The 16,806-nt window shown below is 40.2% G+C and overlaps 1 protein-coding gene across 2 annotated transcripts in view; it reads left to right on the top strand.

The window, feature by feature from the left end:
* cep112 (centrosomal protein 112) overlaps positions 1-16,806 on the top strand; it is a gene marked incomplete at its 3' end in the record, with an annotated part of 236,226 nt that overhangs the window by 45,278 nt on the left and 174,142 nt on the right. For both annotated transcript variants that reach the window (XM_079815822.1, XM_079815823.1), the window contains exon 10: positions 4,958-5,057. In XM_079815822.1, coding sequence (XP_079671948.1) covers positions 4,958-5,057 — 100 coding nt within the window. The remainder of the gene's footprint in view (positions 1-4,957; positions 5,058-16,806) is intronic.

The following is a 16,806-nucleotide window of genomic DNA, read 5'->3' as shown; positions in this document are numbered from 1 at the left end:
TATTTTAGATTTAGTCCGAGGGCTTTCAGTCCTTTGAATGTAAGTGTAAGGACACTTTGCTTTCCACGTCCAGAAAGGTAATGAAAACATCATCAAAGTAGTCCATATGTGACATCATTTGGTTAGTTAGACTCTTTTGAAGCGTCGACAATACATTTTGGTCCAAAAATAACAAAAACGAAGACTTTATGAAGCATTGTCTTCTCTTTCGTTATCTAGATATCCGCGTTCACGAGGCTCCAGTGACGCTGCAGACGTAAGACGCTGTAACGTGTTAGAGCTTCGTTTGTAGTCTGAGGGAGACGCACGCTGTACTGAGTCTCCCTCAGACTACAAACGAAGCTCTGTCGCACCAGATAACACGTCACAGCGTCACTGGAGCCTCGTGAACGCGGATATCTAGATAACGAAAGAGAAGACAATGCTTCATAAAGTCTTAGTTTTTGTTATTTTTGGACAAAAATGTATTGTCGACGCTTCAAAGAGTCTAACTAACCAAATGATGTCACATATGGACTACTTTGATGATGTTTTCATTACCTTTCTGGACGTGGAAAGCAAAGTGTCCTTACACTTACATTCAAAGGACTGAAAGCCCTCGGACTAAATCTAAAATATCCTAAACTGTGTTCCGAGGATCAACGGAGGTCTTACGGGTTTGGAACAACATTGGGGTGAGTCATTAATGGAAGAAATTTCATTTTTGGGTGAACTAACCCTTTAATATTTGGACAAAAGTAGGAAGTCACTAGCCTGGTCCGACCAGACTCTTCTACATTTAATTTGTACAAAGAGTCTGGCCACTCTCTATTGACAAGCGTTAACTTCCTTGAAGGCGGGCACTCTGTTGAAGTTTAAAAGTATTGGATTTGCCCGGAGCCACTCTGGATCTGCCATAACCAATCGCAAACGTTTGCTCGTGACATTTGTCATCTCAAACTAGCGCACAACATCAATGTCATCATTCTCAGCCACTCCTTCTGTTCGCTGATTGGACCGGTTCAAATTTGATCTGAGAAAACCAGAGAATATACCGCAATCCCAGACGGAGTACTGAAGGAAAATTTTAATTGAGCGGAAGTACGTAGGAGGGGGAAGCCAGGCTAGGAAGTCACGAAGTCTCATGAAAAACATAAACTTTTCTTCAAATTGTGACTGTATTACACAGAAAACAAGTAATGAGCGCTCCTTTAATAGACCCTTTTCACAGACTGTGATGGCGCGTTTTAAAGGGGTGGTAAACCACGATTTCACTATTCTAACTTTAGCTAGCGTGTAATGTTGCTGCTTGAGCATAAACAACACCTGCAAAGTTACAACATTCAAAGTTTAAAGCAAAGGGAGATATTTGCTTTAAATAAATCAATTTCTAAGGACTACAGCAAACGGCCAGCAGGCAACTACAGACATTCCTCCAGGGTTGGTGACATCACCAGCCTCAATATTTACATAAACCCCTCCTCCGAGAATATTAAATAAGGCGGGGTGAGGCCATTTTTTATCGCTGTTGTTGTGGTATAGTTAGGCTGGAGTGGTGTTGCTGCAATGCCGACGAAACGCTGTTATTTTCATCCGGATTGCAGGTCTGGGGTACTTGCTTTGTTCAGCAGTCCTAGGGACGGGGGTGCGTTGCACTGCGTTTAACATACAGCATGTTATATGCATGTGTGTATGAGACAGAGGGGAACAGGCGCGCGCGGGGCTCCCGCTGCACATCTCATGGAGGAAAACTTCTACAATCTTCGCGAGTTCAATACAGGATTCGCACAACGTCAGCTGGGTGAGACAAATACTGTGTGGGATTACAAATGTATACATTGTTATATCTAGGTTCCAATGTAATAGAATATAACTGAAAACATTATCTATATTTGTGTTTTACATTTTGAAGTAAACTTGAGGAAATTCTAAGGAGATTACGTCAGGCCGTGTAAGTGTTTGAGACATTAAGTCTTTTGTCTTTATGCACTTCCTGACTATTTACAATGACAAGTCTGAGTGATTGGATTAGCATCTATGCATTTGAATGACACTGTTATGCTGATTGAATTAGGACGGGTCACACTGTTATGTCTAAGGTGTGTCCTTTACCTTCACAACATATGCATTCCTTTGTTTGAACGTCTCCTCCCCTGCTGTATAATCCCTCCTCCTTAAATGTAGATAAATTGCATTGTTTTGTACTGTTAAGTTAGACTGTTTTCGGACGACCTGCAGCACAGAGAGTTCTCATTAAAAGAATAACTTCTGTTTGATCCCGAAGTCTCCTGGTCTTCATCTTCTGAGTTTCCTACACTTTAGAAGAGAAAGGTTCACAACAACTGCCAGTGTGTGGATGCACGACGCGCGCGGGGCTCCCGCTGCACATTTCATGGAGGAAAACTTCCACAATCTTCGCGAGTTCAATACAGGATTCGCTCAACGTCAGCTGCGTGAGACAAACACTGCCAGTGTGTGGATGCACGACGCGCGCGCTGCACATTTCACGGAGAAAAACTTCCACAATCTTCGCGAGTTCAATGCATGATTTGCTCAACGGCTTGTCCTGAAAGCTGGATTTACAAACAGAAGCTGTTTACGGGCCACAACCTGGAAGTCTGATTTATTTATTAATTCTGTTTTCCTGTAATAGGTTAATTGTACGTTGTAGCAAGGAAGTAAACAGATGACAACGCTGTTCTGCAAACCAGTCTGTTAAATGCTCATTCATACTTAACGTTATCCGACGAACACCTAACGTTACAAACACTAACGTTAAAATCTCAACAGCGAACTTGGCATTAGTGTAAATGATTCTTTGATTAGAGCTTTTATGTATTGTTTATATACAGGCATGCTAAACATGGTTCTGTGTGTGATTTGGCTACTAGTAAAGCCAATGTTTAGTGTTTGTTATGGGTTAATAGTTCTTGCGACAGATATTTGGCTATAATCGTTCTAAAAATACAAAAGTAACAGTGCCATTCAGTAGCGATCACTATAGACCCGCAGTCTTTACTCTTGAGGACTGAACATGTTGAACAGGTTCTGCTCGATCATCTTCACTAAAATGTTCTGGGTCTGATTCGGGCTTAGATTGGTATGGTTTTATTGACGCCATTGTTTCTAATACTGACCAAAGCACAGCCTCCAGGTAAGGGGCGTGGCGTTTCCGAAAAACGTGCACTGCGGTTTGCGAATCACAACACACTGGGCCAGCTAACCAGTCTGAGCCCATCGCGTATTTTTGAGGGACTGGCTTCATACAACCCGGAAACCATCAGACCGTTTTACAAGGAGGGACAGAGCAGTGTAGAATAAAGGTCAAATATATGAAAAATAATGCAATTTTTTTCAAAACGAAGCATGAACACATGTTACAGTGCACCCCACAAACACAATCAAGCCTTCAAAAGAATGTGTTTTACCACCCCTTTAATGGTCATCAATATCGTAAATCCTGCAACGTGTTTTTTATTTTCATTTTTTTTTTTTTTTATGTATTTACATTTATATTTGTATTATATTACTTTTGCATCAAATTACAAAAACAAGTTACCGCTGCTGTGAGGGTGTTTCTAATACAGCATCTATGAGAGTGATGGTAAAAAATTTACATCTTTCTCTGTTTTCACTGCCGTTATCAATCGCACTCTATTTTTTCTCTCTTTTTGGAAGTTGTTTAATCATGATTCTGCAGTTTGTCTTTTGCTATCTGAGCAAATAGGGACACAAAAAATATATTTAATGTATACTCTCATTCGCCGCTATAAAAGTTAACCCAACTATGACGACTTCCACTCTGAGAAACCTGGAAATGTGAAAAGGGTCTATTACCTCTGAATAATACTGTTCAGTGTCAGTCAGTTCAGTGTGATACTATAAAATAACAATGGTACATTTAATAAGAGCAGAATATTTACATTTTCCCTATATAAAATTAGGTTTTTGCTGTTGTTACTGTTGTTAATAAAAGTTAATTTGGTCTGCATATCAATTCAAGCTCAGTGCTTCACTGTTAAATTTACATTAAACAAACTTATTAACAAAACAACGCAAAACAATAGTAATTTTATGATAAATTTTCCTCCAGCGCTGGTGCCACTGTTTTCCAATGTTAGTCTGGAGCCCTGTTACCAGCAGGTGGCAGTAGTCTATATGGCAGTGGTTTTCTCCGGCCGAATTTTAACCGGTCCAATCAGCAAACAGGGGGAGTGGCTGAGAACGATGACATTGATGTTGTGCGCTAGTTTGAGTTGTAGTTCAGTAATGACGGCGGAGAAAGATGCGAGCGAAGCCATTTGGTCCGTTGTGGCAACGCTGCCGAATATACAGAAGTTAAAGCCGAAGCCAGAACAATCTTTGCTGAGTTTTGTTGGTGGCCATGATGTTGTGGCCGTCCTCCCCACGGGGTTCGGGAAAAGTTTGATTTTGCAGCTTGCTCCATTAGTGGTGAAGGAGTTGGCAAAGGTGAACGTATGACATCCGTCACAAGCAAACGTTAGTGATTGGTTATGGCAGATCCAGAGTGGCTCTGAGCAGATCCAATAGTTTTAAACTACAGCAGAGTACCTGCCTTCAAGGAAGTGAACGCTTGTCAATGGAGAGTGGCCAGACTTTCAGTACAAATTAAATGTACGAGAGTCTTGTAGGACCAGGCTACAGTCTGGTAGGACCAGGAGTGGATGCTTAACGGTGGCTTGATGTTGAGGCATTAACAAACCCTAAACTTTAAATTTAGGAACTCGTCATGCACTATTTGTGACATGGATAGCACTTGGAGTTCTAGTGATTGCACTTTTCACCTCATAGATGATTGAACTCCAGAGAATTACACTGAAGAAGAGACCTGAGCCATATCTAGAGACCAGATAATGTACCCTAGTAACCACATATAAGCCTAACAACCACTCTGGACATCTTAGCAACTGCACAGAACAAACATGCATTTTCTTCAGAAATCTATGTATTTCCTCAGATTTTGGACCGGAAGAATGGCGAGATTGATGAGCTGAAGAGCATGTATCGTGGGAAGCAGAAGGAGGCGGAGGAGACGGTTCGGAGGCTGGAGAAGAGAGGTGAGGTCATGTTCTGAGTTGTTCAACAGTCTTGACGAATCGAGCCACGAACGCTGTGCTAAGTGAGCTGGTCGATAGGAATTAAGTTCAGCTTAGCACAGCGTTCGTGGCTCGATTCGTCGAGACTGTTTTCCAAGATGGCTCCTGTCTGTATACGCGTAATGTACTGTCTTTATAAAGTATCTTCTTATTAAACTGTTTGTACACTTACAAAGTTCTCAATGCTTCGGTTTGCATGTAGGGACCCTCATTATTCTACCGTGTTAGTGTGAGGCTATTTTGAGCCTTGTTAGTGGTATTAACTAGCGATTTAATTTTACTTATTCAATGCCCCATATACTAGCGTTATAAGCTAATCTGTTTTTAGAGATAAGTCTTTACATTCGATTTTCATGAAAACGCATCCCAGTGAACGATCTACTCGGTAATGTGTTAATTACCCCTAGGTTAATTTTTCACCAGAGTTGTCCTTTATAATATGGCTCAGAGGACCCAACAAAAGCGGCACCTTGTAAATCGGCGTGTTGTACACTATGAACCACAAACAAAAATGCTTTTTCTTTCCACTAAGGAAAAGCAGGATCTGTCATTTTTGGTGTCTTGTATTTGGCTTTTCCAAAGGGTTCCTACACAATTTGTAAAAGTATGGAATTTGATTTGCGTAATTTCCATGTCTGGAAAAGTATGGGGAAAAGAAAGCAGAGTATGGAAAAATATTTGCATTTCCAGACTATTGCCCTTATTTAGTTTTCTATAATAGAAAATTAAGAATTTTATGAGAAAAAAAAAAATCATACAAGAAGTGTGTTTAGTGATTCTTTAGTGAGTGTCAAAAACGACTGCATAAATTCAAGTTGTACTTTATCATTACGCAAAAATGCAGGTTATTAGCGTTTCGGGTTTCTTCTCATGATATTGTTAGCACCGTGTTACAGAGCCTCTAAAAGGACCTTTGCAAAAATAAAAAATATACTGACCTTCGTGTGCACACGAGAAACCATTAAACTTAGCATATAGGACAATGCACAGTTTCGCACACTGAGCCTCCTATTGCACCTTCAGCCCATTTTGTGCCGTTTCTCTGCCGCCACAGAAGATGTGTTAAATTGGACATTAGTCAAGTCAAGTCAACTTTATTTATATAGCGCTTTTAACAATGTAGATTGTTTCAAAGCAGCTTTACAGTGTTAAACAGGAAAATAATGCAGCATAATTTTATTCAGCTGTATAGCCATTCTGGAAAAAACGCTGATGTCATCAGTTCATTTCAATTATCATACAGTGACAGTGTGGGCTTTAGATCAATAATTCGATCAGTAATTTAGTTTAAATGGTTAATTTAGTTTATTAATTAGATTTATTTCAATGTTTAGTTGAAAAATTGAATGTCCCCAACTGAGCACGCCAAGCCAGAGGCAACAGTGGCAAGGAAACCAAAACCCCAGAAAAATAAACCTTGGGAGAAACCAGGCTCAGTCGGGGTGCCAGTTCTCCTCTGGCCAATTAACAAACAGCATATTATTATTATTATTATTCTGGCAGCTTTACAGCTCAGAGGTCATAATAGATCAGAATATTCGAGGGACCGGGGGCAACATGCTGGAGACGGGTTTATTGAGGATGATGTTGATTAAATAATTATTAAAGTGCAATATTCGAATGATCGGAGGCAACACGCAGGAGACAGGTTTATTGAGATGCCGTGTCGATGAGGCAGTTGCAGGGGGAGTCTAATCACGGTCTCTGCAGACACTTCGGGGTCCTGTGTTGGTCTTCTCTGGGCGCAGGTCCACCATCTGAACTGGATACGGCCCGGATCCGGCTGACTGCAGTAAACCTCGGGATAAAACAGAGAGACTATCATTAGCGTAGATGCCGTTCTTCTGATGATGTAATGAGTACATCAGGTGTTATGGGAAGTGTTCCTGGTTCCGGCTGACCTAGTTAATGCAGCCTAAGAATCATTTCATTGAAAAAGTGTTTTATGTGTATGCCACAGTAAAGAGATGTGTTTTTAGTCTAGATTTAAACTGACAGAGTGTGTCAGCTTCCCGAACAATGTTAGGAAGACTGTTCCAGAGTTTCGGAGCTAAATAGGAAAAGGGTCGACCGCCTGCAGTTGATTTGGATATTCTCTGTATTATCAACTGGCCAGAATTTTGAGACCGCAGTAGACGTGATGGAGTATAATTTGTTAAGAGCTCGCTCAAGTATTGGGGAGCTAAACCATTTAGTGCTTTGTAAGTAATAATTAAGATTTTCAAATTTATGCGATGTTTAATAGGCAGCCAGTGCAGTGTTGACAGAACTGGGCTAATATGGTCATACTTCCTGGTTCTAGTAAGAACTCGAGCTGCTGCGTTTTGGACCAGCTGGAGTTTATTTATTAAGCGAGCAGGGCAACCACCCAGTAGAGCATTACAATAATCTAGCCTTGAGGTCATGAACGCATGAACTAACTGTTCAGCATTTTGCATTGAGAGCATGTGCCGTAATTTAGATATATTTTTAAGATGGTAGAAAGCAGTTTTACAGATGCTAGAAACGTGGCTTTCAAACGAAAGATTGGTATCAAAGAGCACACCCAGGTTCCTCACTGACGACGAGGACTTGACAGAACAGCCATCAAGTGTTAGACAGTATTCTAGGCTACTACTTGTGGAGCTTTTTTGTCCAATAATTAAAAATTCAGTTTTTTCTGAATTGAGTTGCAGGAAATTACCAGTCATCCAATGTTTTATATCAGCTATGCATTCCGTTAATCTTGTGAATTGGTAAGTTTCTTCAGAGCGTGAAGAAATATAGAGCTGAGTATTGTCAGCATAACAATGAAAACTAACGCCATGCTTCCTAATGATATCTCCCAGTGGTAGCATGTACAGGGTGAAGAGTAGCGGTCCTAGCACTGAGCCTTGCGGTACTCCATACTGAACTAGCGATCGGTGTGACATATCTTCATTACTACTACAAACTGATAACGGTCGCATAGGTATGATTTAAACCATGATAAAGCAATTCCACTAATACCTACATTATTTTCGAGTCTATTCAAAAGAATGTTGTGGTCGATAGTATCAAATGCAGCGCTAAGATCGAGTAACACTAATAGAGAGATACAGCCACGATCGGATGATAAGAGTAAATCATTTGTAACTCTGATGAGAGCAGTCTCAGTGCTATGATACGGTCTAAATCCTGACTGGAAATCCTCACAGATACCATTTCTTTCTAAAGGCCCTGTTATACTCGCGCCTGGCTCCGAAGCGGAGCTCCGCAAACTGAGCACGCTCCTCCCCCAAACGGACGAGGCGTTTATAGTCGACGCGCGCGCCGTTGTAGTATTCTGTGAAACGACAGGGGGCGACTTGGAGTAATTGTTCTTAAATCCGTCGAAAGCACGAGCGAAGAAGTAGTTTACCGGAACAGGTGAACATGGCGTCCCGCAAGCCGTTCGTGGAACATAAACGAACCCACATGAGCCCCGTAACTTTACAAGAGAGACTGGCCGTCACACTACGTGTTCTTGCGTCTGGCAGTAACCAAAAATGTGTTGCCTACAGTTACAAGTTGGGCTCGACCACAGTTTCGTTGATCGTAGTACAAGTACATTCCCCCAAATTTTGCAGATGGTTTTTATACTAATATATATATATATATATATATATATATATATATATATATATATATATATATATATATATATATATATATATATATATATATATATATATATATATATATATTATATATATATATATATATATATATATATATATATATATATATATATATATATATAACTATATTAGTTCACAGTGCATTAACTGAAGATGACAACTAATTTCTGATTTTGTACATTCTGAAATTAACACTAAACAAGCACAATAAATGCTGCAGAAAGTGTCTTGTAAACTAATGTACTAAATTAAGCCTCTTTATACAGTTACTTTTTATAAAACTTGCCTTATTTTATCAAAGGTTCTATTTCAGTAAGTGTAGGCTCATTTTGAAAATGTAAGCAGTTACTTAAGACAAGTGCAAACTGGGTGCTTAATGCAAAGTCCTATTCACAAAAGGAATGGATGGTTGGACGGATGGATGGCCATCAATGCAAACTTTCCATGAGTTCTGTGCCATCTGGCTGTCGCGATGATCCCTCATGGAATGGTCATAAATGTGCCGGTACTGACGCACCAGCTCGGACAAAGTCGCCTCAAAATCGTACATCTTCGGATGCGGAGGTGCGCGCGGAGTTACAAAAAATGCGCTGCGCACCGCCAGGCGAAATGGGGTCTTGCGGAGCCAACGCGCGAGACCGCCCCCTCCGCGTTGACGTCATTTTTGCCGCGCGCAGCCTCGCGCTCTTGCGGCCGCGGCGAGTATAAACAAGGCTTAAAAAGGAACATAATTGTGAAGACACTGCCTTTTCAAGTATTTTTGACAGGAAGGGTAGATTTGAGATTGGTCTATAATTGACTAATTCTGTAGGATCAAGTTGCGGTTTTTTAATAAGTGGTTTAATAATAGCCAACTTAAAAGTTTTCGGTACATATCCTAATGACAAAGATAAATTAATTATATTAAGAAGAGGATCTATGACCTCTGGTAGCATCTCTTTTAATAGCCTAGTTGGTATAGGGTCGAGCATACATGTTGTCGATTTTGATGATTTAACGAGTTTAGCCAATTCTTCTTCTCCTATAGCAGTGAATGAGTGTAATTTTTCCTCAGTGACACTACAATGCTCTGTCTGATGTGATACTGTAGTAGACGGCTGCATGGTTAACATTTTTTTCCTAATATTATCAATCTTACATGTGAAGAAGTTCATAAAGTCATTACTGCTGTGCTGTTTACAATCATCAGAAGTTGAAGCTTTATTTTTGGTTAATTTAGCCACTGTATCGAATAAATACCTTGGGTTGTATTTGTTTTCTTCCAAGAGAGTTGAGAAATAAGCAGATCTAGCAATTTTTACGGCCTTTCTGTATGTGATCATGTGCTCTTTCCACGAATTACGAAATACCTCTAATTTTGTTTTCTTCCAGCTGCGCTCCATTTTTCTGGCTGCTGTTTTAAGGGCCCGGTTGTGCTCGTTGTACCACGGCGTTGGACTATTTTCTTTAATCTTCTTTAAGCACAGAGGAGCAACTGTGTCTAAAGTACTGGAAAAGAGAGAATCAATAGTTTCTGTTGCAACATCGAGTTCCCCTATACTATCTGGGATGCTGAGCAGATGATACTGATGAGGAAGATTATTTAAAAAGCAATCTTTAGTAGCGGCAGTGATTGTCCTGCCATTTTTGAAGCGAGGGGGCGGCTTTGCAACCTTAGCTAAATTAAGTATACATGATACTAAGTAATGATCTGAGATGTCATCAATCTGCTGCAGAATTTCAACGGTATCAACATTTATTCCATGTGACAATATTAGGTCTAAAGTATGATTATGGCGATGAGTGGCTCCTGACACGTGTTGCCTAACTCCAATAGAGTTTAGTGTGTCTTTAAATGCTAATCCCAATACGTCTTTTCCGTTGTCTACATGGATATTAAAATCACCAACAATTAGTACTTTATCTACGGCCAGTACTAACTCTGATAGAAAATCAGCAAATTCTTTGATAAAGTCTGTATTATGCCCTGGTGGCCTGTATACAGTAGCTAACACAAATGTTAAACAGGTTTTATCATGTATACTACATAGCGTTATATAAAGCACCAAAACTTCGAAGGAATTATATTTGAAACTAGACTTCTGAGTAATACTGAAGATATTATTATAAATTACAGCAACCCCTCCCCCTTTACCTTTCAGACGCGGCTCGTGTTTATATACTGGAGAGGTGGTGGTCCAGTGGGTTAAACCACTTAACTGATATGCAGAAGGTTGCTGGTTCTATCCCAGCGGTCACCACCAGTGTGTCCTTGAGCAAGGCACTTTACTCCACGTTGCTCCAGGGGGATTGTCCCTGTAATAAGTGCACTGTAAGTCGCTTTGGATAAAAGCGTCTGCCAAATGCATAAATGTAAAATGTAAATGTAAACAATAATCTTGGGGGGTGGACTCATTTAAGGTAATGTAGTCATCAGGTTTTAGCCAGGTTTCTGTCAAACAGAGCACATCTAGAATATTATCTGTAATAATATCATTAACAATAAGCGCTTTTGGGGAAAGGGATCTAATATTCAGCAACCCAAGCTTTATCAATTGTTCATCTGTATTATATCTTTTTTTTATTTGTTGGACATCAATTACATTTTTACTGTTGAATGGTTTTGATGTTTTTTTGTATTTACTAATTCGGGGAACAGACACAGTCTCTATATGATAATATCTAGGTGAAAGAGTCTCTATGTGCTGGGATTTATCTGACTCCGGTAACGTGAGACAGCTAGCAGACGGTCGGTTTAGCCAGTTTGTCTGCTTCCTGACCTGGGCCCTAGTGAGTCAAGGTTTAGCTCTAAGACTATGTGCCAAATTACTAGAGAGAAGAGCGGCACCACCCCAAGAGGGATGCCATCCTTCTTCAACAGGTCAGGTCTGCCCCAAAAACTTTTCCAATTGTCTATGAACCCTATGTTATTTTGCAGACACCACTTAGACAACCAGCCATTGAGTGATGATAGTCTGCTAACTATCTCATCACTCCTTTTTACAGGGAGCGGTCCAGAACAAAAAACAGCCTCTGACATCGTACTAGCGAGTTCACACACCTCTTTAATGTTAATTTTGGTGATCTCCGACTGGCGAAGTCAAACATCATTAGTGCCGACGTGAATAATAATCTTAGAGAATTTACGATTAGCTTTAGCCAGCACTTTTAAATTTGCTTTGATGTCAGGTGCTCTGGCTCCCGGTAAACAAGTGACTATGGTGGCTGGTGTCTCTATCTTCACGTTCCGTGTAATAGAATCGCCAATGACTAGGGCACTTTCAACAGGATACTCAGTGGGTGCTTCACTGAGAGGGGAGAACCTGTTTGATGTTCTAACCGGAACGGAAAAGCGGTTCTTTGGTCTGCGACTATGCTGCCTCACTGTTACCCAGTTTCCCTGCTGCGAGGGCCCTGCAGCCGGAACCGAAGAATGTACAGAGTTCACTAAGCTATTCGCATCCAAATCAGTGTCTAAAGCTGTTACATCCTCACTACTCTCAGATAAAGTATGGATGCATGTTTCTAATTCTGAAATCTTCTCCGTCAGCCTAACTATCTCCTTACATTTATCACATGTGAAGCCCTGTTCGCCAGCGGAGAAGCCTACACTAAACATGCGACATGCGCTGCAAGTGATAATGACAGGAGAAGACATGACTTACCGTGTTTGTTGATTAATCCAGCTTACCACTTACCACAATCGTTTGCTGGACACAATTTACTAATCCAAGTTATGGACTCAGAAAAAGGGAGACCCGGGTGCAGAGATAACAAGCTAACAGGCTAGCGAAATGCTAACGTGTGATGGTGATTTAGATTAAAAGCTAGGGATGTCAAATTTAACGTGATAGGCAATTTTTAAACAATGTATGGTGATGAGTAAGTTATATTTAGCAGTAGAAGAAAGAGGAAATATCAAAATAAAGATTTAAACGTAAACAAGGCTCTACAGAGCTACAGACTTGAGCTACAGAGCAACAGACACAGCAGGCAGACAGGAGCAATCGATCAGGAGGCAATTAGGCAATGATATTAGAGGTACTACTCTAAGGAAAGCCAAATTTTGAGCAAACAGATCTCTATTAATTCATGTGTATCCATGCTCTCGTTTTCTTCATAGTAAGATGGCAGTGACGCAAAGGAAATAGGTTATTGTCTATATAAAACTAGAAATTGTAATGCGTAAGCACGCAAACGTTTCCAGTACGCATGTGAATAGTTTCTCAAAGGCACAAAAATTGTTTGCGCGTGTATGCAAAACTCTGTATATTTAAAAAATATATACACCGATCAGGCATAGCTTTATTACCACCTTCCTAATATTGTGTTGGTTCCCCTTTTACTGCTAAAACAGCCCTGACCCGTTGAGGCGTGGACTCCACTAGACCCCTGAAGATCTGCTGTGGTGTCTAGCTCCAAGATGTTAGCAGCCAATCATTTAAGTCCTGTAAGTTGCAAAGTGGGGCCTCCATGGATCAGATTTGTTTGTTCAGCACATCCCACAGATGCTCGATTGGATTGAGATCTGGGGAATTTGGAGGCCAAGTCAACACCTCAAACTCTTTGTTGTGCTCCTCAAACCATTCCTGAACCATTTTTGCTTTGTGGCAGTGCGCATTATCCTGCTGAAAAAGCCACAGCTACTAGGGAATACCATTTCCATGAAATGGTCTGCAACAATGCTTAGGTAGGTGGTACATGTAAAAGTAACATCCACATGGATGGCAGGACCCAAGGTTTCCCAGCAGAACATTGCCCAAAGAATCACACTGCCTCTGCCGGCTTGCCTCCTTCCCATAGTGCATCCTGATACCATGGCATGTGTTCCCCAGGTAAGCGACGCACACGCACCCGGCCATCAATGTGATGTAAAAGATAACGTGATTCATCAGACCAGGCCACCTTCTTCCATTGTTCCGTGGTCCAGTTCTGATGCTCATGTGCCCACTGTTGGCGCTTTTGGCGGTGGACAGGGGTCAGCATGGGCACCCTGACTGGTCTGCGGCTATGCAGCCCCATATGCAACAAACTGCGATGCAATAGCATTTGAAGAGAATGACTTACAGACATAAAACCAACCGTAGGTGTCAGGTATGATGCACACCTATTCGATTTTTGATGGATCAGTAGAAACCCGGTAGTATATTCAAATTATGGTACTTTCCCCCCTCATATCCCCCTGAGACGAGAGAATTAGGCATTTTATTTCTGGAAAAATTCCTCCGATGACGCAAATATCGTCATTTTGCGTCATCTGAGGATTTTTTGGCTAAAGACTACAGCCACTAGATATAGCTGTTCCGCATGTTATCAACCTGCCCATAGGGGTGGGATCTCACGCACAGAATGTGACACAGACGACCGCACGGACATTCACAACGGTGCTATGCAGAGCAAAGTGAGTGTTTCTACTTTTCAATGAATTCCTGGTATAGTTTAGCTTCCATATGCGATCTGAAAACGTGCCAGACTGGCGCTTAACGTTACCTCAGCTCTTCGTGCTGAATGAAATCTGACACTGCTGCGTCTGTGCCGTGACTTTCGTTCGGCTCACTCACACTTTATTGAAAAGACACGTTCAGTTTTTAATTGTAGTGTTTATTCTCTAACTGAACGAAATGATTGTATTACTATGAAGATCAAAATGACGGTGTACGGAGTGGACTCGTAGGGCAGTGAAGCAAGTGCATTCTGGGAGTTGTTGTCTTTCCTCCACATGAGACAAAAATACATTTTCTGTCTTTTCTCAGTCTAGAAGGGACCAAATTCAAAAATAATTTCACTATTAATTAATTAAAATTAATAAATTTTCTACTACATACAGGGAGTGCAGAATTATTAGGCACGTTGATTTTCTGATCATATTTTTTTTCCAGGCACATTTGACCAATTCCAAACCACACTAATCCTAATAACTACTATTGATTTAGTATTTAATAATGTATAAGTGATATATAATTGTTCATGAAGGCTGGAAATGAAAATCACCTTATATTCAGGTGTGCAGAATTATTAGGCATGTTTTCTTTTACAGATAAATTGAGCCAAAAAAGAGATTTAACTCAGACTGAAAAGTCAAAAAGTATTAAATGCCCATGAGAAGGATGCAATACTAATGCAATACTAGACATTGCAGTTAAGGCGTGACCATTGGACAGTGAAATGCTCGTTGGGTCAGCAGGATCTGACAAAAACAGGTGGTGAAGGTGGTGAAATTTTTCCAGAATGGCTATACAGCTGAATAAAATTATGCTGCATTATTTTCCTGTTTAACACTGTAAAGCTGCTTTGAAACAATCTACATTGTTAAAAGCGCTATATAAATAAAGTTGACTTGATGACTTGAAGAAAAGACACCTGTTAACTGCAAAAGAATTAAGAATTAAGGTGAAGAATTAAGGGTGAAACCATCAGGAACCCTTTAGTCTCCAGCGCCACCATTTTCCAGAGCTGCAACCTACCTGGAGTCTCCAGAAGTGCAAGGTGTCAGGATCTCAGAGACTTCAGTTAGGTAAAGAATCCTAAAAAATGACCCCCACTAGATAAGAATTACAAGCTGAAGTGTTGTAAAATACATGAAGAAGGTTTTTTTATAGGCTTTATGGACAGATAGGTTGAGAGTGACTCTTGAAGGACCAGCACCACATCCTCTAGTACCACTGTTTGAAGAATTCATCTTCCAGAATCTGGCAGTACGTTTTGGGAGTTCATTTTTAGTCCATCTCTGCAAAACGGACTTCAGGATGGACTAAAATGAACTCCCAAAACGTACTGCCAGATTCTGGAAGATGAATTCTTCAAACAGTGGTACTAGAGGATGTGGTGCTGGTCCTTCAAGAGTCACTCTCAACCTATAAAACCTATAAAGCCTATAAAAAACCTTCTTCATGTATTTTACAACACTTCAGCTTGTGATTCTTATCTAGTGGGGGTCATTTTTTAGGATTCTTTACCTAACTGAAGTCTCTGAGATCCTGACACCTTCTGGAGACTCCAGGTAGGTTGTAGCTTTGGAAAATGGTGGCGCTGGAGACTAAAGGGTTCCTGATGGTTTCACCCTTAATTCTTCACCTTAATTCTTAATTCTTTTGCAGTTAACAGGTGTCTTTTCTCCGCCACCTGTTTTTGTCAGATCCTGCTGACCCAACGAGCATTTCACTGTCCAATGGTCACGCCTTAACTGCAATGTCTAGTATTGCATTAGTATTGCATCCTTCTCATGGGCATTTAATACTTTTTGACTATTCAGTCTGAGTTAAATCTCTTTTTTGGCTCAATTTATCTGTAAAAGCAAACATGCCTAATAATTCTGCACACCTGAATATAAGGTGATTTTCATTTCCAGCCTTCATGAACAATTATATATCACTTATACATTATTAAATACTAAATCAATAGTAGTTATTAGGATTAGTGTGGTTTGGAATTGGTCAAATGTGCCTGGAAAAAAAATATGATCAGAAAATCAACGTGCCTAATAATTCTGCACTCCCTGTAAATGACCCAATTTAAATACAAAGCTTAATGCTAAATCACTGAAGTAACCCTTTAATAAAATAAACTGCCATATCATATGAACATACGGATATGTATTTCACTAGGCTGCTTTATGGGCTCATACACAAAATATGCTAAATATGTCATAGCTGATAGAACACTGACGAGAATATTGCTTGAGAATAAATTCTATTTACACACAAAAAAAAATTTCAGACAAGCAACTTTTAGTGTTTCTCTGTCTAGATTAAGGAGCTTTCACACAACCTTATCAGAGTGACCTGTCATGTTATACATTTCATGTAGACTTGATTTGGGTTTGTATAGTGGTCATTTACACCAACAGCAGAATTGTGGCCAGTGAAAATGCTGAGTGGCTAGTAACTTTGGATAACTACTAGAAGAAAAAAAAAAGTTAATGTCAAGCCCTGCTCACAGCTAACCTTTTATAGCTTGCTGCTGTAATACACTTGACCTCATAGAACACTGAGATATTGGTTTATCTGTTGTTGTTTTCATAACTATTGTTTGTATTTTTTATTTCTATTATTATCCTTTTTTTTTTGGAGTCGAGAAGAATAGTGCTGTTGGGG

Source organism: Gobio gobio, assembly GCF_949357685.1.
Source record: "Gobio gobio genome assembly, chromosome: 1".
NCBI classification, from domain to species: Eukaryota; Metazoa; Chordata; class Actinopteri; order Cypriniformes; family Gobionidae; genus Gobio; species Gobio gobio.
The sequence above is the reverse complement of the archived record's forward strand: the minus strand, read 5'-3'. Positions and strand labels throughout refer to the sequence as shown.